General features: G+C 39.8%; 2 protein-coding genes across 3 annotated transcripts in view; one reads left to right on the top strand and one right to left on the bottom strand.

Annotated features, from left to right (window-relative positions):
- Positions 1-3,157, top strand: part of LOC5512421 — a 20,543-nt gene extending 17,386 nt beyond the window's left edge. The window contains exons 21-22 of the mRNA XM_032381894.2: positions 244-401; positions 973-3,157. Of these exons, the coding sequence (XP_032237785.2) occupies positions 244-401; positions 973-1,185 (371 nt within the window). The 3' untranslated portion in view covers positions 1,186-3,157. The remainder of the gene's footprint in view (positions 1-243; positions 402-972) is intronic.
- Positions 3,009-19,681, bottom strand: LOC5512432 (protein CIP2A homolog). 2 transcript variants are annotated; one of them, XM_001632736.3, is made up of 22 exons: positions 19,440-19,680; positions 18,286-18,442; positions 17,729-17,841; positions 17,126-17,220; positions 15,635-15,731; positions 15,327-15,449; positions 14,622-14,767; positions 13,460-13,535; positions 13,153-13,362; positions 12,628-12,784; positions 11,516-11,648; positions 9,782-10,000; positions 9,144-9,393; positions 8,987-9,049; positions 7,776-7,886; positions 7,356-7,418; positions 6,986-7,027; positions 6,533-6,624; positions 5,982-6,095; positions 5,357-5,439; positions 4,151-4,248; positions 3,009-3,799 (listed from the first exon to the last, which is right to left on the bottom strand). In XM_001632736.3, exons 1-22 carry the CDS (start codon positions 19,545-19,547, stop codon positions 3,611-3,613), a joined length of 2,739 nt encoding a protein of 912 aa, XP_001632786.1. In that variant the 5' UTR covers positions 19,548-19,680; the 3' UTR covers positions 3,009-3,610. The 2 variants fall into 2 exon arrangements, with proteins under 2 accessions (XP_001632786.1, XP_032237786.1); XM_032381895.2 differs by lacking the exons at positions 3,009-3,799; positions 4,151-4,248 and having other exon boundaries at positions 5,353-5,533; positions 19,440-19,681.

The following is a 19,681-nucleotide window of genomic DNA, read 5'->3' as shown; positions in this document are numbered from 1 at the left end:
TTCGAGGGCAGATTAGTGTATAAAAAACGATAAAACATGGTAAGAATAAACATTGGTTGTTTATGGATAGAATTTTGAGGGCAGTTAGACCGAGCTTTGACATTTTGCTAGCGCGCTTCTATTACATGGCCTTAATAAAGTCTATGCAACTATGCCTTTTTGAATTTGCTATGACAAATTTGTTTATTTATTGAATGACCGCACCGCCACAAACACAACGCATTTCTTCTTTCTTGTTTTCAGGAGGGTATCACTTTGAGATAGACGACGGAAAAATCCGCTGGTTTCATCGAACGCGCGAGCATAATCCCGTTTTCAGCATCATGACAGATGACGTCATTCGCCCAAATGTCTGGTTCCATGTGACCGCGACCTACCAAGCTAGGGCGGGAAACGCCAAGGTAACGGAAAATTGTTGTGTAACGCCAGGCGTCTTGGTAACAGATGTTTCTAGCGTTTATGAAAAAAAGGCAAACGCCGTCTTTTATCCTCGTAGGATACCAAGACACTCAAAGAATCGCTTTCTGTCAGCTGACTTCAGCGAGTGATTGAAAAACCTTCAATCAAAATCGTTTAAGGGGTATCAGACTTCAGTCGCGCATTTGTTTTTTTTTTTTTTAAATGCTATTTTCCCTCAATAAACCCTAACAAGGGCGATTACGACACGATTTCAGTGCAAATAACCATGTTTCCTTTTCAGTGGGCCGCTGATAAACGAAAATCCAAAGTAATTGCGGCAAGACGTTAGATGTAGAAAAAGTAATTTTCTCCTTTGTCCTCAAACTCATCTTTCTATGTTAGTTTTCTTTGTTGATTCCTGTTCTCAGGGATAGGGGTTGTTACCTACCTAAACACCCCCTCCCCATACCCCTACAAACACCAGACAAAGATTGACAGCTGCCATTATAATTAACTAAACTTCCAAAGTTTACTAACCGCGGGTTTTGGGTCATTGTATCATGGGCGTTTCAGGTCTACGTCGACGGCGAGCTGAAGGCAAGGGGACCCGGCAACGGTCTGCTGGACACCGATTGGGGTTATAAAGCATCCGTGGGCAGCTTCGACTTCGATGGTCGGTTCATACGAGCAAAATTAGACGACTTTTATATGTTTGATTACGAAATTTCTCCCAAACAAGTACAAGACTTGCTCAGAATCAAGTGTCCCAAGAAGGGTCGTAGGTAAAATATAACAAAGCACAAAATATTAACACGACACTAAATTACATTATAGAACAGGCCATTCATATCTGCAGGATAAAAAAGTCGATGAAAGAAAGCAAATAGCTTTCACCTTTTTTGGCCAATAAGTTTAGTGATCCCGTGGCTTTCTTTAAAAAGACTGTGGCTTCAATAGTTGCAACTAATGCTCATCCTTGGAACTGAAAGTCCGTAGATCTGACACATGCGTGACAATGCTGTTCAAAACGTTCAAACTTGTACAACTTTCCCTGTATTATGTGATACTTAGAAAATAGAATCGAGTTGTTTTAGTTGTAGGATGGAACGTTATAGGATGGATTAAAATTTATAGTGATTCAAGCGGGTTTTATTTACTATGAACATCTACTGGGTTACATAGTCTACAAAACTACATGTCACGAATCGGATCGACGGACTCCAAGTATCCTCTGGAAGGTTCAAAAGTTACAATTCTTCAAATATATTTGTTGATTGACCTAGGGCGCTACGCTAAGCAGAAAAACCATAACAATTCAGGTAGTATTCTTCAATCTAACTTTTGTATCTCATTTTCTGGTGATGGACTGTTCATTAAAACGTGGCAATCAAAAACTAACGAAAAGGGAAGGCGGGTTAGAGTAGGTATTTATATAATATTTATCGTGTCTACAGTAGACGACATCATGGCAAGTTGAACAATTCCTTCAAGTGCCTGACGTATCAAGAAATTGTTAAATGTAATGTTATAGCCGAATTCGTTGTTGGGTGACCTCGGCGAATTCAAAATCCTCAATAAATTGTCTAAGCCAATTGATGGCTTTCATACTTTATGACGCGTCATAAAGCATCTAACTGCATGCGGGAAGGGAATTTTGTTGGTCGCGGTGGTATGATTGACTAGCCCCTATTCCAAGACTGGATTTGAATTCTCGGTCGCGCAACAACGAATTCGGCTATAAAAAAGAATTAAAATATCTTTTTTTTTTTAACAAACAAATATATAGGCTAGGCCATTTTTGCCAATGGCTTTACAGTGCGACGCATACAGCAGTGACCACCTTTTAGAAAATTTGCCAATGAGAATGCAAATATCTAGCCATGCCCTTGACACAAGATGGTCCGGTGCACCTTGGCCTATACTGGCAGGAAAGGGCCTGGGACTAGCCCAGGTGGTCCGGTGCACCTTGGCCTAGATACATAACTCCCAAAAATGTCTAGAAATCACGAATTCTTTCCTAAAAATCTCGAATTTTCTTATTTTTTTTCTTCTATAAATATGCCATTTCTCCCTTAATTATAAGAAATATATCGTTATGTTGTGTTTTTTTTTATTTATTGTGCATGTATAAATGCGCAATTCAGCATTATTCGCATCGAAAGAAATTACTTTTCACGATTTACACATGTTTTACACAGTGAAGAAAACAAGCCAACAAGGCATTCTGGTAATATGGCCAAAGCCGCTGACTGGTACTTTTTTTATGACAGTAACTAAATAGCCAAACAAGGTTATTGACAACGTTATTGACGATCGGTTTAGTTGAAAGAATCACATTTCTACCGAAAATCGGCAGTTTTTACTTAAAATTCCTATAACCCTAAATAATTTTCTTAAAATCCTGAAATTTTCTAAAAATCCCGTTTGACTCTAAAAAAAATCTGGAATTATGTATCTAGGCCTAGGTGCACCTTAATGCGGCTTTTTCTTAGAGGCTAACATTCAAATATGACTTGTTTGTAGCTAGGATTAAAATGGAAAAACCAAAACAATCGCAATATATGCGGTGGTGCGCGTCGCACTTGAAAAATAAAGTGACAATTCTGGAGTTATTTGTAGTAGTTTTATTCTCGATAGTACTACGATGAGAGTTGTAAAAATACATATTGTAAAAGATAAGTGGTGTACACTGGTAAATTTGCACACATTGTTATATTTCTATGTACAAAAATAAAATACAGTATATTTCAGAATTGTAGTACAAGAGCTTGGATTTATTATTATTTAAGAATACAGAGAATGAAATGTTTCCGCCAGAATAGTTATTGGGACCTTACGAATGATAAAGGCGACCCCAATTTTTAAGTGCAAACAGTCATCGTTATAAGGAAAGCGTCGAACAATGTTTGATCAAATAATAGACCGCGCAGCCCTTTAAGACATTTGATAGCTTATTATGTCAAGGTCTAGTCCACATTAAGCCCTTGCATCGCCTATTAGGTCAATGCAAGGTCCTGTTCACATTAAGCTCTTTGGTCGCTTATCAAGTCAATGTTTTGTTCACATTAAGCCCTTGGGACCCTTATCAAGTCAATGTTTTGTTCACATTAAGCCCTTGGGACCCTTATCAAGTCAATGTTTTGTTCACATAATACTCTTTGGTCGCTTATCAAGTCAATGTCTTGTTCACATTAAGCCCTTGGGACCCTTATCAAGTCAAGGTCTTGTTCACATTAAGGCCATGAGGAGCTATCTCGGGAATCTGCCCGCTGCTCAGACTGTGGATCATGGCGGAGATCTGCGAGTGTCGAGTAAGCTCTTGTTGCTGCTGCTTGATTGTGTTTTCGCGTTCTTTGATCACTTGCTCGTGCTGCCGACACAGAGACTCTAGTGAAGACACCTGGAAAGGATTTATATATATTTAGTCAGCCGTCATTTTGTTATCCTAGCAAAATGCCAAGTATGAGAAAGCAGTCATTTTCATCGACTGATTTGGGGGAGTTTATCAAAAATTTCATTTTGAATTTGGTAGATAGTCAATTACGATGGCTATTTAGTAATTTCATCACATATAATATTTGGTCTTCAAGATTTAAATTTAAACAGTAACATGCTACGCCTGACCATGGCACATTAAACATCGTAATTAAAAAAGTAAAATGTTTGTCAGGAATATCCATGATCTTTAAAGGCAACCATAGGCAACCGGCTAGTTTTGATAAAACGGAAGTGACGTAAAACATGACCTCACCTTGCGCATGACGTCACTTTTTATCTTCTCGTTTTTCGTCAATTCCTCTTTACATGTGGATATCGTCTGCTCAAGTGTTTTCACTTTGTTCTTATACTCTGTAATAGTATTGCAAAGAACATTATAATCAAGTTTAGAGTTTTAAGGCTTGCGAAGTGGCAAAACGTTTGCTTGCGGAAAGACAGACGAGAATGGAAATAATGCCTGGTGAACACTAGTGTCATAACATAACCACATAACGACACGGACATAACGACACGGATATAACGACACGGACATAACCACAGGGACATAACCACACGGACATAACCACACGGACATAGCCACACGGACATAACCACACGGACATAACCACACGGACATAGCCACACGGACATAACCACAGGGACATAACCACACGGACATAACCACACGGACATAACCACACGGACATAACCACACGGACATAACGACTAGAAAAAAAAAACATGTTTTTTTTTTCTCTTATGTTATGTCCTTGTCGTTATTTCGGGCTCATGACTTTAATGCTGATCTATTCAAACTTGAAAATATGAACATAAGATTGCCCACGCCTATGTCACGAGTGTGGACCAGGTATACGGCATACGGACAAACGGAATCACATACGAAGGGGCAAAGACTCTTGCTGTAGCATTCATAAGTGTAGTCACACGTTAAAAATTAGTATAGGCTTGTGGGCTAGAAATCAACAATTTGACACTAGTAACCTAGCAAAAATCCTTCGTTACATAAATATAAATAAATCACAAGCATCTCTTTGTGTTGTCAAAACTAGATTCTCGATGCAATTTAACTAATAAAGATAAATAAGAGAAATCACTTTGTAATGATCAACAGCACCTATATTTCGGCTGTGTACAACAGCCTTCCTCCTTTCTCCTTCTTCCTCCTTCCGTAGGATGTTGTACAGAGCCGAAATATAGGTGCTGTTGGTCATAACAAAGTGGTTTCTCTTGTTTTTCGTTACATAAAGACATACACCTATTTCACAAAAAGGTTGTCAGTGCAAATGGCAAACGGTAGATGGCTTATGGTAACCTTTAATGGATAATTGTTTTGATTTATCCATATTCTTCGTGACGCATGGCTACTTTCGGTCGTAGGACTGCCATTTGCCAATCGCCATTTGCCATTTGCACTGACAACCTTTATTGAAATAGGTGTATATAGAGCAGTAGACGATACCTTGCATTCTGATCTCCTCGTCTTTCGTTTGCTGGAGCAGTTTTTTACGCTCTTCATCAAGTTCTCTCAGCTGTTTAGTGGCGCTTGAAAACAGACGTTTAACATACTTTGATTGCTCCACTTCTGCTTAGAACACTATAGTCTTTCATGTTTTCGTTATTTGGCAATAAAGCAGACCTTAGAGAATTTGAAGTGTAAGTGTTACTTGCCCAAATTGCCGGAAAAAAGTCACATACCCAGAAAAATGTGCGCGCGATTATGAATAAGAGAAGAAAGCAAAAGTAAAATTTAAAACCTAAAGCAAGCATTGAAAATATACCATGACACCACAGTTACGCGTCTTAAGAGGCTCAGCATCTTCATTGCAGAGCTTTGAACAATTCATTATACACAGTTTTGTTAACAGCTTGTCTGTCGCTTTCTACTACTTTGAACGACTGTTTGCCGGAAGTCCGAGGCACCCTTTCTCGCTCAACTCTGTCACGAAATCATGAAGTCACGCAAAGCGTTAAGTCACACAAAGCCTTATTAACCTCAAGCGAACAACGTGACAGAGGAGACTATCAGAGGGGTTAACTGCGTCGGATTTTAGAATGAAAAGAGAAGAGTGTTAGCCAAGACTTACGTATCGTGCTGAATCTTAAGGTTATCGTTGTGTCGTCTTCGCATCTCGCTAAGCTCTGTCAACGCTTTGATCTCATCTTGGGAAGCCAGCAGACTTCTCTGACTCGTCTCCAGCCTAGCAAAGTGCAAATCGATGCGTTAGAGGGTCATTCACAAAGTGAGACAAAGTACCAAAATATCAGGTGCGGAAAAGGCTGCGGTAAGGAATCAACTTAAAGCGGCAGTTTACCTACGGAGCGCCAACGGAAACCTCAACCGACAAGAGACAAAAGAATCTATTAGTATCCGCGCTATTAAACAAGCCATCCGCTCTAAATTATCAGTCATATCTTCAACGAAATTTCAAATAGACACACTATATTTACAAGTTTTAAATAATTCTCGTGTTTTCCGTTAAAAATCATCGCGGATTGTAATATGATCGACCGAAAGTGAACTGGTAACATTGCCGCTATAGCTAATTTTTTTTTTCCCTGTTCAAGGGGCGGACCTTATTTTTTCAAGTAAATACAATATCCATAAGAGTGAGCTTTAATTACGAGTCTCGTTCACCTCTGTGAAATTTCGGCGAACGCTTTTTTGAGCTGCTTATGCTCTTCTGCGATGATACTCAAATTCTCATTTGTCCGAAGTAGAGTTTCCATCTGAAACGCAAAAAAATAAAACCAGGTTAATGCCAATGCGTCAAGCATTATCAAAATTTTATCAGTTTTGTATTTTTTCATCATCAAAGTCGCCATAATCGTCTTTATCATCCATCCTCATTATCATAATCTCAATAATCATCATCGCCATTATTATCATCACCACTTTCGTCGTCATCATCATCGTCATCGCCATCTTATCCTACCACTTTCGTCATCATCATCATCATCGCCATCATTATCTTACCACTTTCCTCATTATCATCATCATCGCCACCATTATCATCACCGATTTCGTCATCAATAATCGTCGCAATCATATCATAATCATATCATATAATCATTGTCGTCATTTTATTACCTCTATTGTGGCGGCCTTCTGCGACTCCAGCATCGTCATTATCTGCAGAGCGTTGAAAACCCATCATTAACCGATGAATTGGATGGAATCGATACTGACGGTAATCTAAGCTCAACGACATTTTTTATGACGTTTTGCTCCACCCAAAGTATATTTGGGTGCTCCATCACGTGGGCTTGCACAAATTCATTACTCTGGCTCCAGAATAATGATCGTATCTAGCTTGAGTTTACGAGAAAGCCTAAAAAACAGGATGGAGTTTTACAAAAAACTGTTTTTTGAAGGCTTATCGTACTGGACTTTTTGGGACTCTGGGACCATGTAACACAATGATAAAAGCACGCGCGAATCCACATATCCCACCTCATACCTGTTCAGTCTGGGCTTCATTCTTCTTCTCTGTCTCTGATAACAACTTTCGAAGTTTGGAACACTGAAAGATACAGTTTCTCAGTACACACGAGGTAGCTTGCTAAACCGCATTATTATGCTTTAATAACAAAGCCAAGGTTAAACATATTGATTGGAACCAAGAAAGTAACGCAGACTGCTATTAATAAAGCGTCTTAATATAAAGTAAGAAACAGTAAGAAAATGGAGTATAATAGCTGTCAGTTTGCCCGAGGTTGATAGAGTAGTTTATTGATGGTGCTGTATGGTGTTTCTGTTTTGGCTTGGTTATTGCAGCTTTGACTTTAGAGCCAAATTCCTTTTTGAAAATTTTGAATAGTATGTCTGGGTATCATATCATATGTTCTAGACCAGGTTTCTATTGTTGTCAGATACCCACCTCTGCTTCGGACTGCGCCCTGCGGCACCTGTATTGCGATATGAGGCGGTCTGCCTGTGCCACGGCTAGGGCCTTTGCCTCAAGTAGGTCCTGAAGATGGCTTTCCTTTGTCTGTACAAGACAACATTCTTTGGTTATAAAGAAATAGAATGAATAAATTGGAGTAGTAGGTCCTGAATATGGCTTTCCTTTGTCTGTACAATACAACATTCTTTGGTTATAAAGAAATAAAATAGATAAATTGGAGTAGTAGGTCCTGAAGATTGCTTTCCTTTGTCTGTACAAGACAACATTCTTTGGTTATAAAGAAATAAATAAATAAATTGGAGTAGTAGGTCCTGAAGATTGCTTTCCTTTTTCTGTACAAGACAACATTCTTTGGTTATAAAGAAATAAAAGAAATAAATTGGAGAAGTAGGTCCTGAAGATTGCTTTCCTTTGTCTGTACAAGACAACATTCTTTGGTTATAAATAAATAAAATAAATAAATTGGAGTAGTAGGTCCCGAAGATGGCTTTTCTTTGTCTGAACAAGACAACATTCTTTGGTTATAAATAAATAAACTAAATAAATTGGAGTAGTAGGTCCTGAAGATTGCTTTCCTTTGTCTGTACAAGACAACATTCTTTGGTTATAAATAAATAAAATAAATAAATTGGAGTAGTAGGTCCCAAAGATGGCTTTTCTTTGTCTGAACAAGACAACATTCTTTGGTTATAAATAAATAAAATAAATAAATTGGAGTAGCTTATCACTCTCATTGCAGCTAGATGCTGAATAACGAGAGCGCAGATTCAGACGTGGTCGAGTTGAAGGCATGGGAAGGCGCCTCAGGCAGCCGCCATACAACTCGTGTCTGACCACGGATCACAGCTAAGATCGAAATTGTTGGTTTTGTGGAGGAATGAAAGCCGGAGAACCCGGACAAAAACCCTCAGAGCAATTCAACCGACAAAAGCAGAAATAATAAGGATTAGAATAACAGCAGTGACAAAGATAACATCAATATCAACAGCGACAACAATAGATAATAGAAATAATAAAAAAAAGACTACCATATAACAACAAATTTCTACAGCACAAGCAGAATGACACCAATAAAATTAGAAACATCAATAGAAAACAACAGTAGGAGCAGCATCAGCAACAACAGTAGGAGCAGCGATTAAATGTTGAAAAAACATTATCAGTATGTTCATAGGCATTTTTACCATGAGCGAAGATAGTTTCGCTTCGTAAATGTCGATGATTTCCGATGCCTTAGGATCTTTGATCTGAAGAAATGATCAAATAATGAATTAACAATACGACATAGTATTGGGGTGGGGTGCTGTCTATTTATATGTTCGTCACATAAATGTACCCCACCTCTAGTCCAGATCTCATCTTCTCGATCAAACATTCGATATTCGCATCCGTAACGTTGCTCTTCGGCGTCATAACGGCAGGTCGCAAATCACGTGATGACCAAGAAGCCACGTGGCGCGAGCGCGCACTCTGATTGGTAGAGCTCCTAGGAGGTGACGGGGGAGGGCTGAATTCCTCGTCTCCAGGTCCCCGTAGCGTGGTTAGCTCCACTTCACGCGCGGAGTTGTTTGAAGCAATTATTTCCCCGAGCCTGAGGAAGACATAGTTAAAGAAGGGCAATCACGCCATCTGTCGTTCCCGCTCAATGGCGATTCACTCAAAGAATCCATTTCCATCTACTATTTCAAGCGAGTAACCAATATATTTTCAAATCAAATATCGTTAATAACATATCAGACTACATCCGTGCATTGTTATTAAGTTTACTTGCAAACAAGCCTCTGTATTTGCAATGATAAACAACAACAAAGAAGAAGACTTTATAGATCGTGATCGTGATCTAGTAATAGAAATAGTAAAAATAGCAATAACAATTAATTGTTAGTAGCAAGAACAAAAACACAGCAACAGTGATAATAATAGCAACAATAACAATAATAGTACTCCCAACTGCCAAGCACTTTCACCAGATAACTCACCAGATCATCTGGAAGTCTGGTAATGTGGTCGCCTCGCTTAGTATTCTCAAAGCCTTCTGTACACTGTCCCGCGCTCCACAAGTCAGCGCATGCGCAAGTAAAGGCACCAGTCGCTGATCCTGCAGAGCGGCGAACAAGTTCTCTTTGACACCGGGTACAGAGGCTTTTAGACTACACATCAAATGGAGCATGCGCAGAACAACACGCACGCCATCCTCCCTAGAAAGGCAAAGAGACAGGATGTCAGACTGGACGGACGTGTTCTTACCTTGAACCCATAAAGGCTGGGTTCATGCTGGGCAAGAGATCTACAAGTTCGAACGCGTCCTTAGTGTGTCGTGTAGATACTCCTGGACCTGTACTTACCCCTATGAGATTGCCGTTCCTTTCGTTGCTCCTTATTTTTTCGATTTTCGGGAGGTGGGGCACCGAAAATATTGGGGAAGCGTAAGGGGGGCATGGTAAATTTTGCCGCTTCTGAAGCGGGGGGGGATAACTAATTTTATCCCTTACTTTTATCAAAATCCTCACACACACCCCCCCTCGGGATAATAAATGAACCCCCACAAGATCTGCAAGGTCGAGCACGTCCCTAGTGTGTCGTGTAGATACTCCTTGACCTGTACCTACCCCCATGAAATCTGCAAGGTCGAGCGTGTCCCTAGTGTGTCGTGTAGATACTCCAGGACCTGTACTTACCCCATGAGATCTGCAAGGATGAGCGTGTCCTTAGTTTGTTGTGTAGATACTCCTGGACCTGTACTTACCCCATGAGATCTGCAAGTTCGAGCGTGTCCCTAGTGTGTCGTGTAGATACTCATGGACCTGTACTTACCCCATGAGATCTGCAAGGACGAGCGTGTCCTTAGTTTGTTGTGTAGATACTCCTGGACCTGTACTTACCCCCATGAGATCTGCAAGGTCGAGCAAGGTCTGCAAGGGGTCCCTAGCGTGTTATACTAGTACTTTAGGATCTTTACTAAATCCCACAAGATCTGCAAGGACGAGCGTGTCCTTAGTTTGTTGTGTAGATACTCCTGGACCTGTACTTACCCCAATGAGATCTGCAAGGTCGAGCAAGGTCTGCAAGGGGTCCCTAGCGTGTTATACTAGTACTTTAGGATCTTTACTTAATCCCACAAGATCTGCAAGGACGAGCGTGTCCTTAGTTTGTTGTGTAGATACTCCTGGACCTGTACTTACCCCCATGAGATCTGCAAGGTCGAGCAAGGTCTGCAAGGGGTCCCTAGCGTGTTATACTAGTACTTTAGGATCTTTACTTAATCCCACAAGATCTGCAAGGACGAGCGTGTCCTTAGTTTGTTGTGTAGATACTCCTGGACCTGTACTTACCCCCATGAGATCTGCAAGGTCGAGCAAGGTCTGCAAGGGGTCCCTAGCGTGTTATACTAGTACTTTAGGATCTTTACTTAATCCCACAAGATCTGCAAGGACGAGCGTGTCCTTAGTTTGTTGTGTAGATACTCCTGGACCTGTACTTACCCCCATGAGATCTGCAAGGTCGAGCAAGGTCTGCAAGGGGTCCCTAGCGTGTTATACTAGTACTTTAGGATCTTTACTAAATCCCACAAGATCTGCAAGGACGAGCGTATCCTTAGTTTGTTGTGTAGATACTCCTGGACCTGTACTTACCCACATGAGATCTGCAAGGTCGAGCAAGGTCTGCAAGGGGTCCCTAGCGTGTTATACTAGTACTTTAGGATCTTTACTTACCCCCAAGAGGTCTGTAAGGACGAGCGCGTCCCTAGCGTGTTGTGCTGGTATTGGTACTCTACAACCTTCCAGCACTGCTCCAGCTGAAGGTGTTTTAGCATCGATTTCCTCAACGATGAGTCAAAGCAGATTGGTAATAGATGTCAAGGGAAAACAACTTGGTAAAATTTAAATAGACTTTGCTCATCCAAACTCGATTAGCCTGGCAATTTTTTGGGATGATAAAGATATATATAATATATATAATATATATGTTTATTTCTACACCATTGCAGCTATCATGGCTGAATTACAAGTGAGAGGTCGTCACACAGAAACTAACAATAGCGCACAGTCACAAAATCTCTAAACCTACAAGTTTTAGCTTGCGGTCCTATTATTTTCTCATTTCCTGATCTCAAATTATATCCATGTTGGACAGTTGTCATGTTATTAACCACAGATTTTAAGGGTTCAACAGTTTTAGCTCTTGCCATAAATTTCCGACATGCTTCATCCCTTCTCTCAGACAAAAATTGGAGAGACGTTGAGGCAAGGGCACTACTATAGCTCGTATATTCGTGCCTTAGAATGATTTTTAAAGCTCTTTTCTGTATAGACTCCAGGTGCTCAGATAGGTATTCCGGTAGAGCAGCCCACACCGGCGACGCATACTCGAGTACAGACCTTATGAGCGCGCAATAAATAGTACACAAATCATGTACTGATAACGATCTTGAAAATATTTGAAAAGGAAAAATAAACTTGAACTTGACGATGACGATGATGATGATACGTTTCATTTCAATCAATGAGGGTAAACAAATTAAAGATCTTTCGAGAAAAGTAAACCCTTATTCAACAAAAGTTGTCGTAATCCAGATTCCTGGTAATATGAAAACGACAAGTATAATTACTCGCGCAACAGCTTTCGGTATAAGAGAGCAAAAAGTCTGTACTTTGGGCACATGCTTCATAAAGACAAGTATGGCACAAATGCTTATGGACGGGAGGTATGGTACGAACAAAACGAGGCTCTTCACATAGCTCTTTCTCTCATAGGGGGGTAAGGTTGCAGCCCCACCAGCCCGTCCCCTAAATTTGCCACCAAATGCTATTTATCAAAAAGATATCAGAGATGACGTCCAGGGCTTTGCTTGTCTGCTCACAGCGCTTCTTGAGTCCTGGTCCATCGATCTGTGCAGGCGGTGTAAGCAGGCCCATCAGAAGCGGGGCTAGCGAGGACACACGGCTAGACATGCCTTTTGTAGTGTTACTATCGATGATTTCCTACAAGTACAGGTTTTAATGGGATATGTTTTTATAATGGAACCCCATGACCTTAATAATGTGCGATCCTCACAGAGTAGTGTCTGTGGCTCTCTGGTACGGTGTAATTCTCTATTCTATGTTTTCAAAACTTAACTTAGCTACATAAGTAAAGTTGTCAATGATACGTCGACCGAAAAAATGTGAGACACCAAAGATTTTTTTTCTGCGAAGGTCATCGGTTTTGAACATCCCACTCGTGAGTGGGCCATTTTGGAATTGTGCAAAGAAACATGCGTATATAATACACGCCCTAAAATTTTATCACTTATTGTCATCAATCCCGGTCGCTTCTCCCCTCGCAGTAAACTTCAATCTTACCCTCTTACCTCAAACATCTCCTTGATAAAGTCTAGAGCACAAAGGGACACAGTGGGGTGGGCCTCTATGGGCTGACTGCACCAAAACAGCACCGCATTGTACAGCTCGTTTGGGTCATGATCCCCCTTCGCCTTGGCAACATCTGGGGCAAGCAAGGTCTTGCAAAGCAGGGATCGCATTCCAGATACAGTGCAGAATGTCAGTAGTAACTCCAATACCTGGGAAATAAAGAAAGATAATAATTTTTCATAAGTTGGACCACCATTTTGAAGAATTCTAGATCCACTGGAACTGCCCCAAACGTGTGTACTGTACCTTAGCAGACTCCTCGCCAGAGATGTTGGTCAGAAGGGTCAGTATTTGCTCCAAGTAATACGCCAAGTGCTCATGCCTAGAGATGAACGGAATAACAGCATTGTTAAAGCCGCATTGTCACCAGTTTACTTCCGGAGGTCCGACGGAAACCTCGGCGTTAAAAGACAAAAGAATCTATTAAAATCCGAGATATTAAACAGGCCATCCGCTCTAAATTATCAATCACATCCTCAAAGAAACTTCCAATACACACTGCTTGCAATATTTTGAAATATTTTTCGCGTTTTCCGTTAAAAATCATCGGATAATGTTACGTAATCGACCGGAAGTTAACTGATGATAGTGCGGCTTTAAGTTATAGGGAAAATCAATGAAAGGAATTGGATTAGGTGAGCATTGGGGGGGGGATGGGGGGGAGTTAATGCCAAGAGTTGAAAGGAATAACAGCATTGCGAAATTCTAAGAAAAAAAACCTTGAAAGGAATTGGATTAGATGAGCATTGGGAGGGGGGGGGGGGGTAGGAGGCAATTAATACCAAAAGTGGAAAGAAATAACAGCATTGTGAAGTTCTAGGATAAAAACCATGAAAGGAATTGGATGAAGTGAGATAAAGGGGGAGGGTGCAGTTAATGCCAAGAGTTGAAAGGAATAACAGCATTATGTGAAAGGAATAACAGCATTATGTGAAAGGAATAACAGCATTGTGAAGTTCTAGGAAAAAATCCATGAAAGGAATTGGATTGAAAGGGAGCAGTTGGCAGAGCATCTTTCTGTGTAATGCCAGACTCCCGGTTCTGAAGTGAGTTTGTAAGAAGGTTCTTACCCTTACTCCAAGAATTTTCTCAAATTGTTCTCTGGTTTTTCTCAATCCATAGAAAACGCTAATTTCATTCTAAGCTAAACTGGTCAGACACAAGTGATAGAGCTGCTGTCTTTAGCGCCTTTCTATGAGGAAAATTGCTGTATGTTCTTCATGTGATCACCAATTTTGTAAAATTAAATAAAAATTAGGCATCTGACTGACCCGCTTGTCGAGTCTCAAAAACTTCCTGGCTACGCTTCAAAGTTTAAGAATTTCTATGGTTTCCAAATAGCAAACAATGAAAATGATGGTTACTCTTACATTTTCGGTGTTGAGATAATTTGTTTGAATGTACTTACACCATGAGTGACTGCTGTATCTTTGGGCTTTCAAGCAAGTCGACAAACAGGTCAACTGAGTATTTCCTAGTAAGCGACCCTTCGCCATTTATAAGGATGTTGAAGACCAGCTGGAATGTCTGGTGGATGTTCTTGGAGTTGAAGAGCTAAGGGAGGGTAAGAGTTATCATTCAGGAGAATGAAGGAAAAATATTAATTTTGTTATGAGCCATGAAACGTATCTATATTGAATATGTACGAGGGAAACATATCTCAACGAAAGGTTGATATGTTTTGAAACTCTGTAAAAAAGAGTAGTTTGGTAGATGTCTCAAGAGTTATCTCTTCGTTTGAACTTCTTTTTTTTTTTTTGGGGGGGGGGGGTGGGGGGGGGGTTGGGGGCTAACACTTGAAGCATCAACAAATCTAGTACTGTACAGTATTTTGTTTTTAGAAATGCATATCTGAACCTTGTGTTGATATTTATTTTATGCATGTCTTCAGTTTTTCTACAGTTAGCATAGCATGTCAAATAAGATTTTTATCTGGCCATATTCATTCCCCATTAACCCATATGGTATTCCTGGTTAACCCCTCCTCATACCCTATACAGAATCAAGATAAGGCAAAAATCCCACGGGGGGAGGGGGTGGGCTGTATCTATCTCTGTTGCCAAAAAAAATTTCTGGACCCGCCCCTACCACATTATTACACTATTTGATGTACCTTTTCACCAAGCTGCTCATTGAGTGACAGGCTGGTGAGTATCGAGAGTGAGAAAATGATGACGGTGAGGTTCGCATGGGACAAGTATGATATCAACATCCGGTACAAAGATTTCACATTATCCTGGAAACACATATGAAACAATAAGAAAAGAGTATGATTGTGATATTATTTGCATGGAACAATTCTGTACTTATAAACAATGACATGACAGACATTTTTACAGTAGAGCTGACAAGCTTTATCATGGCCACAAGATCTATATTTTTTTGTAGTTCTCTTGTGTAGTAATCTTGTGTGGTACCTACCATCGCTTTGATATGTGCCTGGACAGCCATGTGGTGTCTACATAGGTTGGCAAGCAGACCAAGGCAGGGGATGGTCATCTCAGACTCTGGCATTTGACTGAGGGATTAAAAACACCACCAAAGTTTAGAGCTATCGTTACGATAAAGTTATAAGTGTGTGCCACCTCTGATGGAACAATGGAGGAACTGGAAAACTCAAGAACAACACTATTAACAGGTAAGGGGCCAATATATGTGTGTGAGTGGGGACGGAGGCAACATCCAAAAGTTGGGGGGACCAATACATGTTTATAAGGGGGAATATAAACCAACGCAAAGGGTGGGGGACCAATAAATGTGTGTTGAATTTGGGTATCAGCCTACATTGATCTCACTATATAACAGATGAAGCAATAAAAACCTGGAAAATTTTGTAAACTATGTAACTAAGCATCTTTTTTGTAGATAGACAAGTTAAGTCTGCTGTAGCACCTTGTACTCATAATCACAAGCTAGTTAGGCTCTGGAACCATTTTATACCTCACATGTGTTTGATCACGAACAGAGCCTCAGGCAAATTTTAGTTAGTGAATAGACCACCTTAGTCTGCTGTAGCCAATTGCTCATAACCTTTTGAGGCTCTGATACCATGTTATATTCATTTGTGTTTGACAAGTAACAGAGTGTCAAACAGGGGTTTCATTAGAAGGCTACTTCCCTACTCACTGCCGGCAACTCAAACAATGATTCTCAGTTTTCAAACTCAAAATAAAGTTCGCATTCGTGATAAACAGCTTAAAATTACATTATGCCATTGTCACTACCCTTTATTGTCGTTCTTCATTGGTTTTCCATTAGCCAATTAACCGTTAAGCGAATTGTTGTTTGCCACCATATTGGATTTATGTTGATAAGGATCACAGGTAGTTTTGAGCCCAAACTGTCAGCAGTCTCTTTTAACAAATATACATTTTCAACGAACAAAAAAGGAAAAGAAAACCATGTTCAGTATTGTTCTATCGGGGGTTTTTCGTTAATTGACACATATATGAGTTGTTGTAATCTTTACTCTGTACAAAGAAGCAGGATAAAATGAGATGATAGATTTGGAATTGTGTGAATCAAGCTGTTTATATTTTTAACTAAATTGCATCACCATTTTCAATGGGAAAAAAAGAGACGGAACACAATGTCTATTTTGTTTTTACCTCTAATCCTACATAGGAATTGCACCATTTCCATTCTTTTTGTTTTATCAAATTTTATTACTAATTGGTGTGATACCCTATCTGGGGACCTCGAGCCATTATTCTATGCTTTGAGGCTCCAGCCGCCTACTTCCCAAGCACAGCCTGCTACTATAAAAGTTATTGAAACCCCTGGTCAAACACCTTTCAGGTAGTGAATAGACAAGTGGGGCCTCTTGTATAATAAACTAAAGCTGATGAGGGTTGGAACAAAGTTTTGTAATAAAGGCACTGTGACGAGCCTCTGGAACTGAGGTATACTCACATGTGCTTGACAAGAAACCTGATCAGCTCCTCCATACTGCCGCTGATAGAAGTGATTTTGCTGCAGTAAGTGATTCGCTGAAGCAGCTGCAAAGACTGAGAAAACAAATATTGCTATGGATATTACAATATTGCATTGGAAAATCCATTGGGAGTAGTACTAAGTGGATGATGGATAACACATAAATACAGTAGCTGAATCATGGTCTCCCAAGGCCATGTGAATTTTCAAAAGAAGCATAACCAAAAAGCCACAGATTTCAAGCATGGATTAGTTTTACTTAAGACACAGGGAACACTGCAGTTTTATAACACATGGACTATCCAAGTGCAACCTTACATAAAATATGTATTTATTATTAGATTATTATAAAGAGAAACAGATAACATACTAAATGTTTGAAGAAAAACTATAATAATAGAATCAGGAGATGATCATGATTCTGTTTTCCAAGGCTTTTCTTATATGGAAAACACCGCAGTCAGATAGTCGATACCACAGTGTAAGTGGACAGACAAGCTTAAATAAGTAATTAAGGATACTATATATTATCAAACAAGCTGAAATAAATAATAAGGCACAATCTATTGCCAATGCGCATACCTGAAGGACTATTTTCTCATTGTTGGTGACCTGATTCCTCTGTAGGAAGGAAGCTAAGGTGGATGTGAGGTGGTAGCCACTGTGAAGAGCATCTCTGGTCTCCAAGTCTGCAGCTATTACATTGAATGGAAAACAAAATAAATAACAGGGGCAAGTTAACATTACAAAGTGCTAACCTAGGAACATAATAATCAAAAGCTTAAAGCCGCATTGTCAACAGTTTACTTCCGGTCGGTTACACAATAACAATATCTGATTATTTTTAATGAAAAAGGCAAAAAATATTTCAAAATAGTGAAAGCAAGGTATCTATTGGAAGATTCCTTGAGGATGTGATTGATAATTAAGTGCGGATGGTCTGTTTAAATTGCACAGATACAAGATAGATTATATTGTCTTTTTTAACAGTTAAGGTTTTCGTCGGACCTCCGGAAGTAAACTTGACAATGCGGCTTTACCACCCTGGAGGCTCTTACTGTTTAACATACTAAATGCACCAACGAGTGTTTTGTATCAGGAGTAATTAAAGCTTGACCGCAACCATTTAAGTGACTTACATAAGTTGAAAAGTAAAACCATTGCCTTCAAGTGCAGGGTGTGATTGACAACATTCTCATTAAGAAGGCTGACGAGAGAGGACAAGCACTCTGCTGGTAGGATTTCCTTGGAGTTGAATCCAGACAAAGCCGCACCGGATGATATACCAATGAGAACCTTTGAACAAGAAACATGATACACCAATGAGAATCTTAGAACAAGAAACATGATACAACATTTCACTCAAGAAACCAGCTCCAACACAGAATTGTTCAAGTGTGTTAATGAAGTCTAAAGATCCCAAGATCTTTTACTTTTCAATTCTGTACATATTCCACAAATTATCTGCAACATGGAAACAGAGAATTTCAGTGTTTTCTAGCTTTAGTATGCAGAGGTGAACATTAGCCAAGCAACCATTTAGAAGAGGTCAAATAGAATCAGATTTGTGGGCTTTGTACACTTTACTGTTTATGTGGGCAGCCTTCTCAAAGAGATTTTGAGGAGCAGGTTAGTATGACTTGAGGCAGAAGGTTTCTGTTTCCTTTTCAATAACAAAACAAAAATAATATAAATTATGTCTAGTTGGAGACGGTCAAACATCCAAAGGAGGCGACTCGCTTTGCCAGCAGCTGGCCGGTTTTAAGAATTCTGTATTGGTCAATTTACAGTAAATTTGTCAGTTTATAATGTGAATGCCGAATAGAGGCTGACAGCTTAATAGAGGTTCGACTGCATTTTATTCCTCACTCTGGTTCAAGAACACGACTAATTGGTATCCTGCATGTTTTAAACAGTTCAAGAATGGAGCCTGATTAAGAAAATAGGAGTAATCTCCAAATTGTATCAATAATGATATCTCTAAAGGGGATAGCACGAACTACTGAATCAACTTTCATCGGCCAATCAAAGGTGATAGTGTTCCAATATAACCACAAACGTGTAACAACCAATCAAGACTCGAAAGTCATGTAAGTTATATATGGCATAGTAAGTTCCATTTTCGACAGTAAAACACTGAATAAGTATGTCAGAAAGTCAAAAAAGGCAGACATCACAGTCGCTCAACATTGGATACTTGTATTCCACAAAAACATAAGAAAAGTAGAAGCTTCCCTGCAAGAGGTATCTAATCACATAACGCACAAATATCGTCCACTATTTTGGTACTCACATCTATTTGTCTTTCCAAGTCTTTGACGGTTTGATCCGTCGAACGCGCTCTGTACTGGCTAAAAGCTGCAGCCAGTGCTTTCAAACAAGCATTTACATCTAAAGCCATAATTTCCTGAGGTATTTACGCAATCAAAGTTATTCCATAGTCATATAATTGCAATGTTTTCGACGAGTTTTCAACACAACACAAAACACAAGTTACACTTTCGAGCTTCCCGCTCAACGACGCGCGCGCGCAAA

This window comes from Nematostella vectensis, chromosome 15 (genome assembly GCF_932526225.1).
Source record: "Nematostella vectensis chromosome 15, jaNemVect1.1, whole genome shotgun sequence".
Taxonomy (NCBI): domain Eukaryota; kingdom Metazoa; phylum Cnidaria; class Anthozoa; order Actiniaria; family Edwardsiidae; genus Nematostella; species Nematostella vectensis.
Note: the sequence above shows the minus strand (reverse complement) of the source record. Positions and strands in the feature narration are given on the sequence as shown.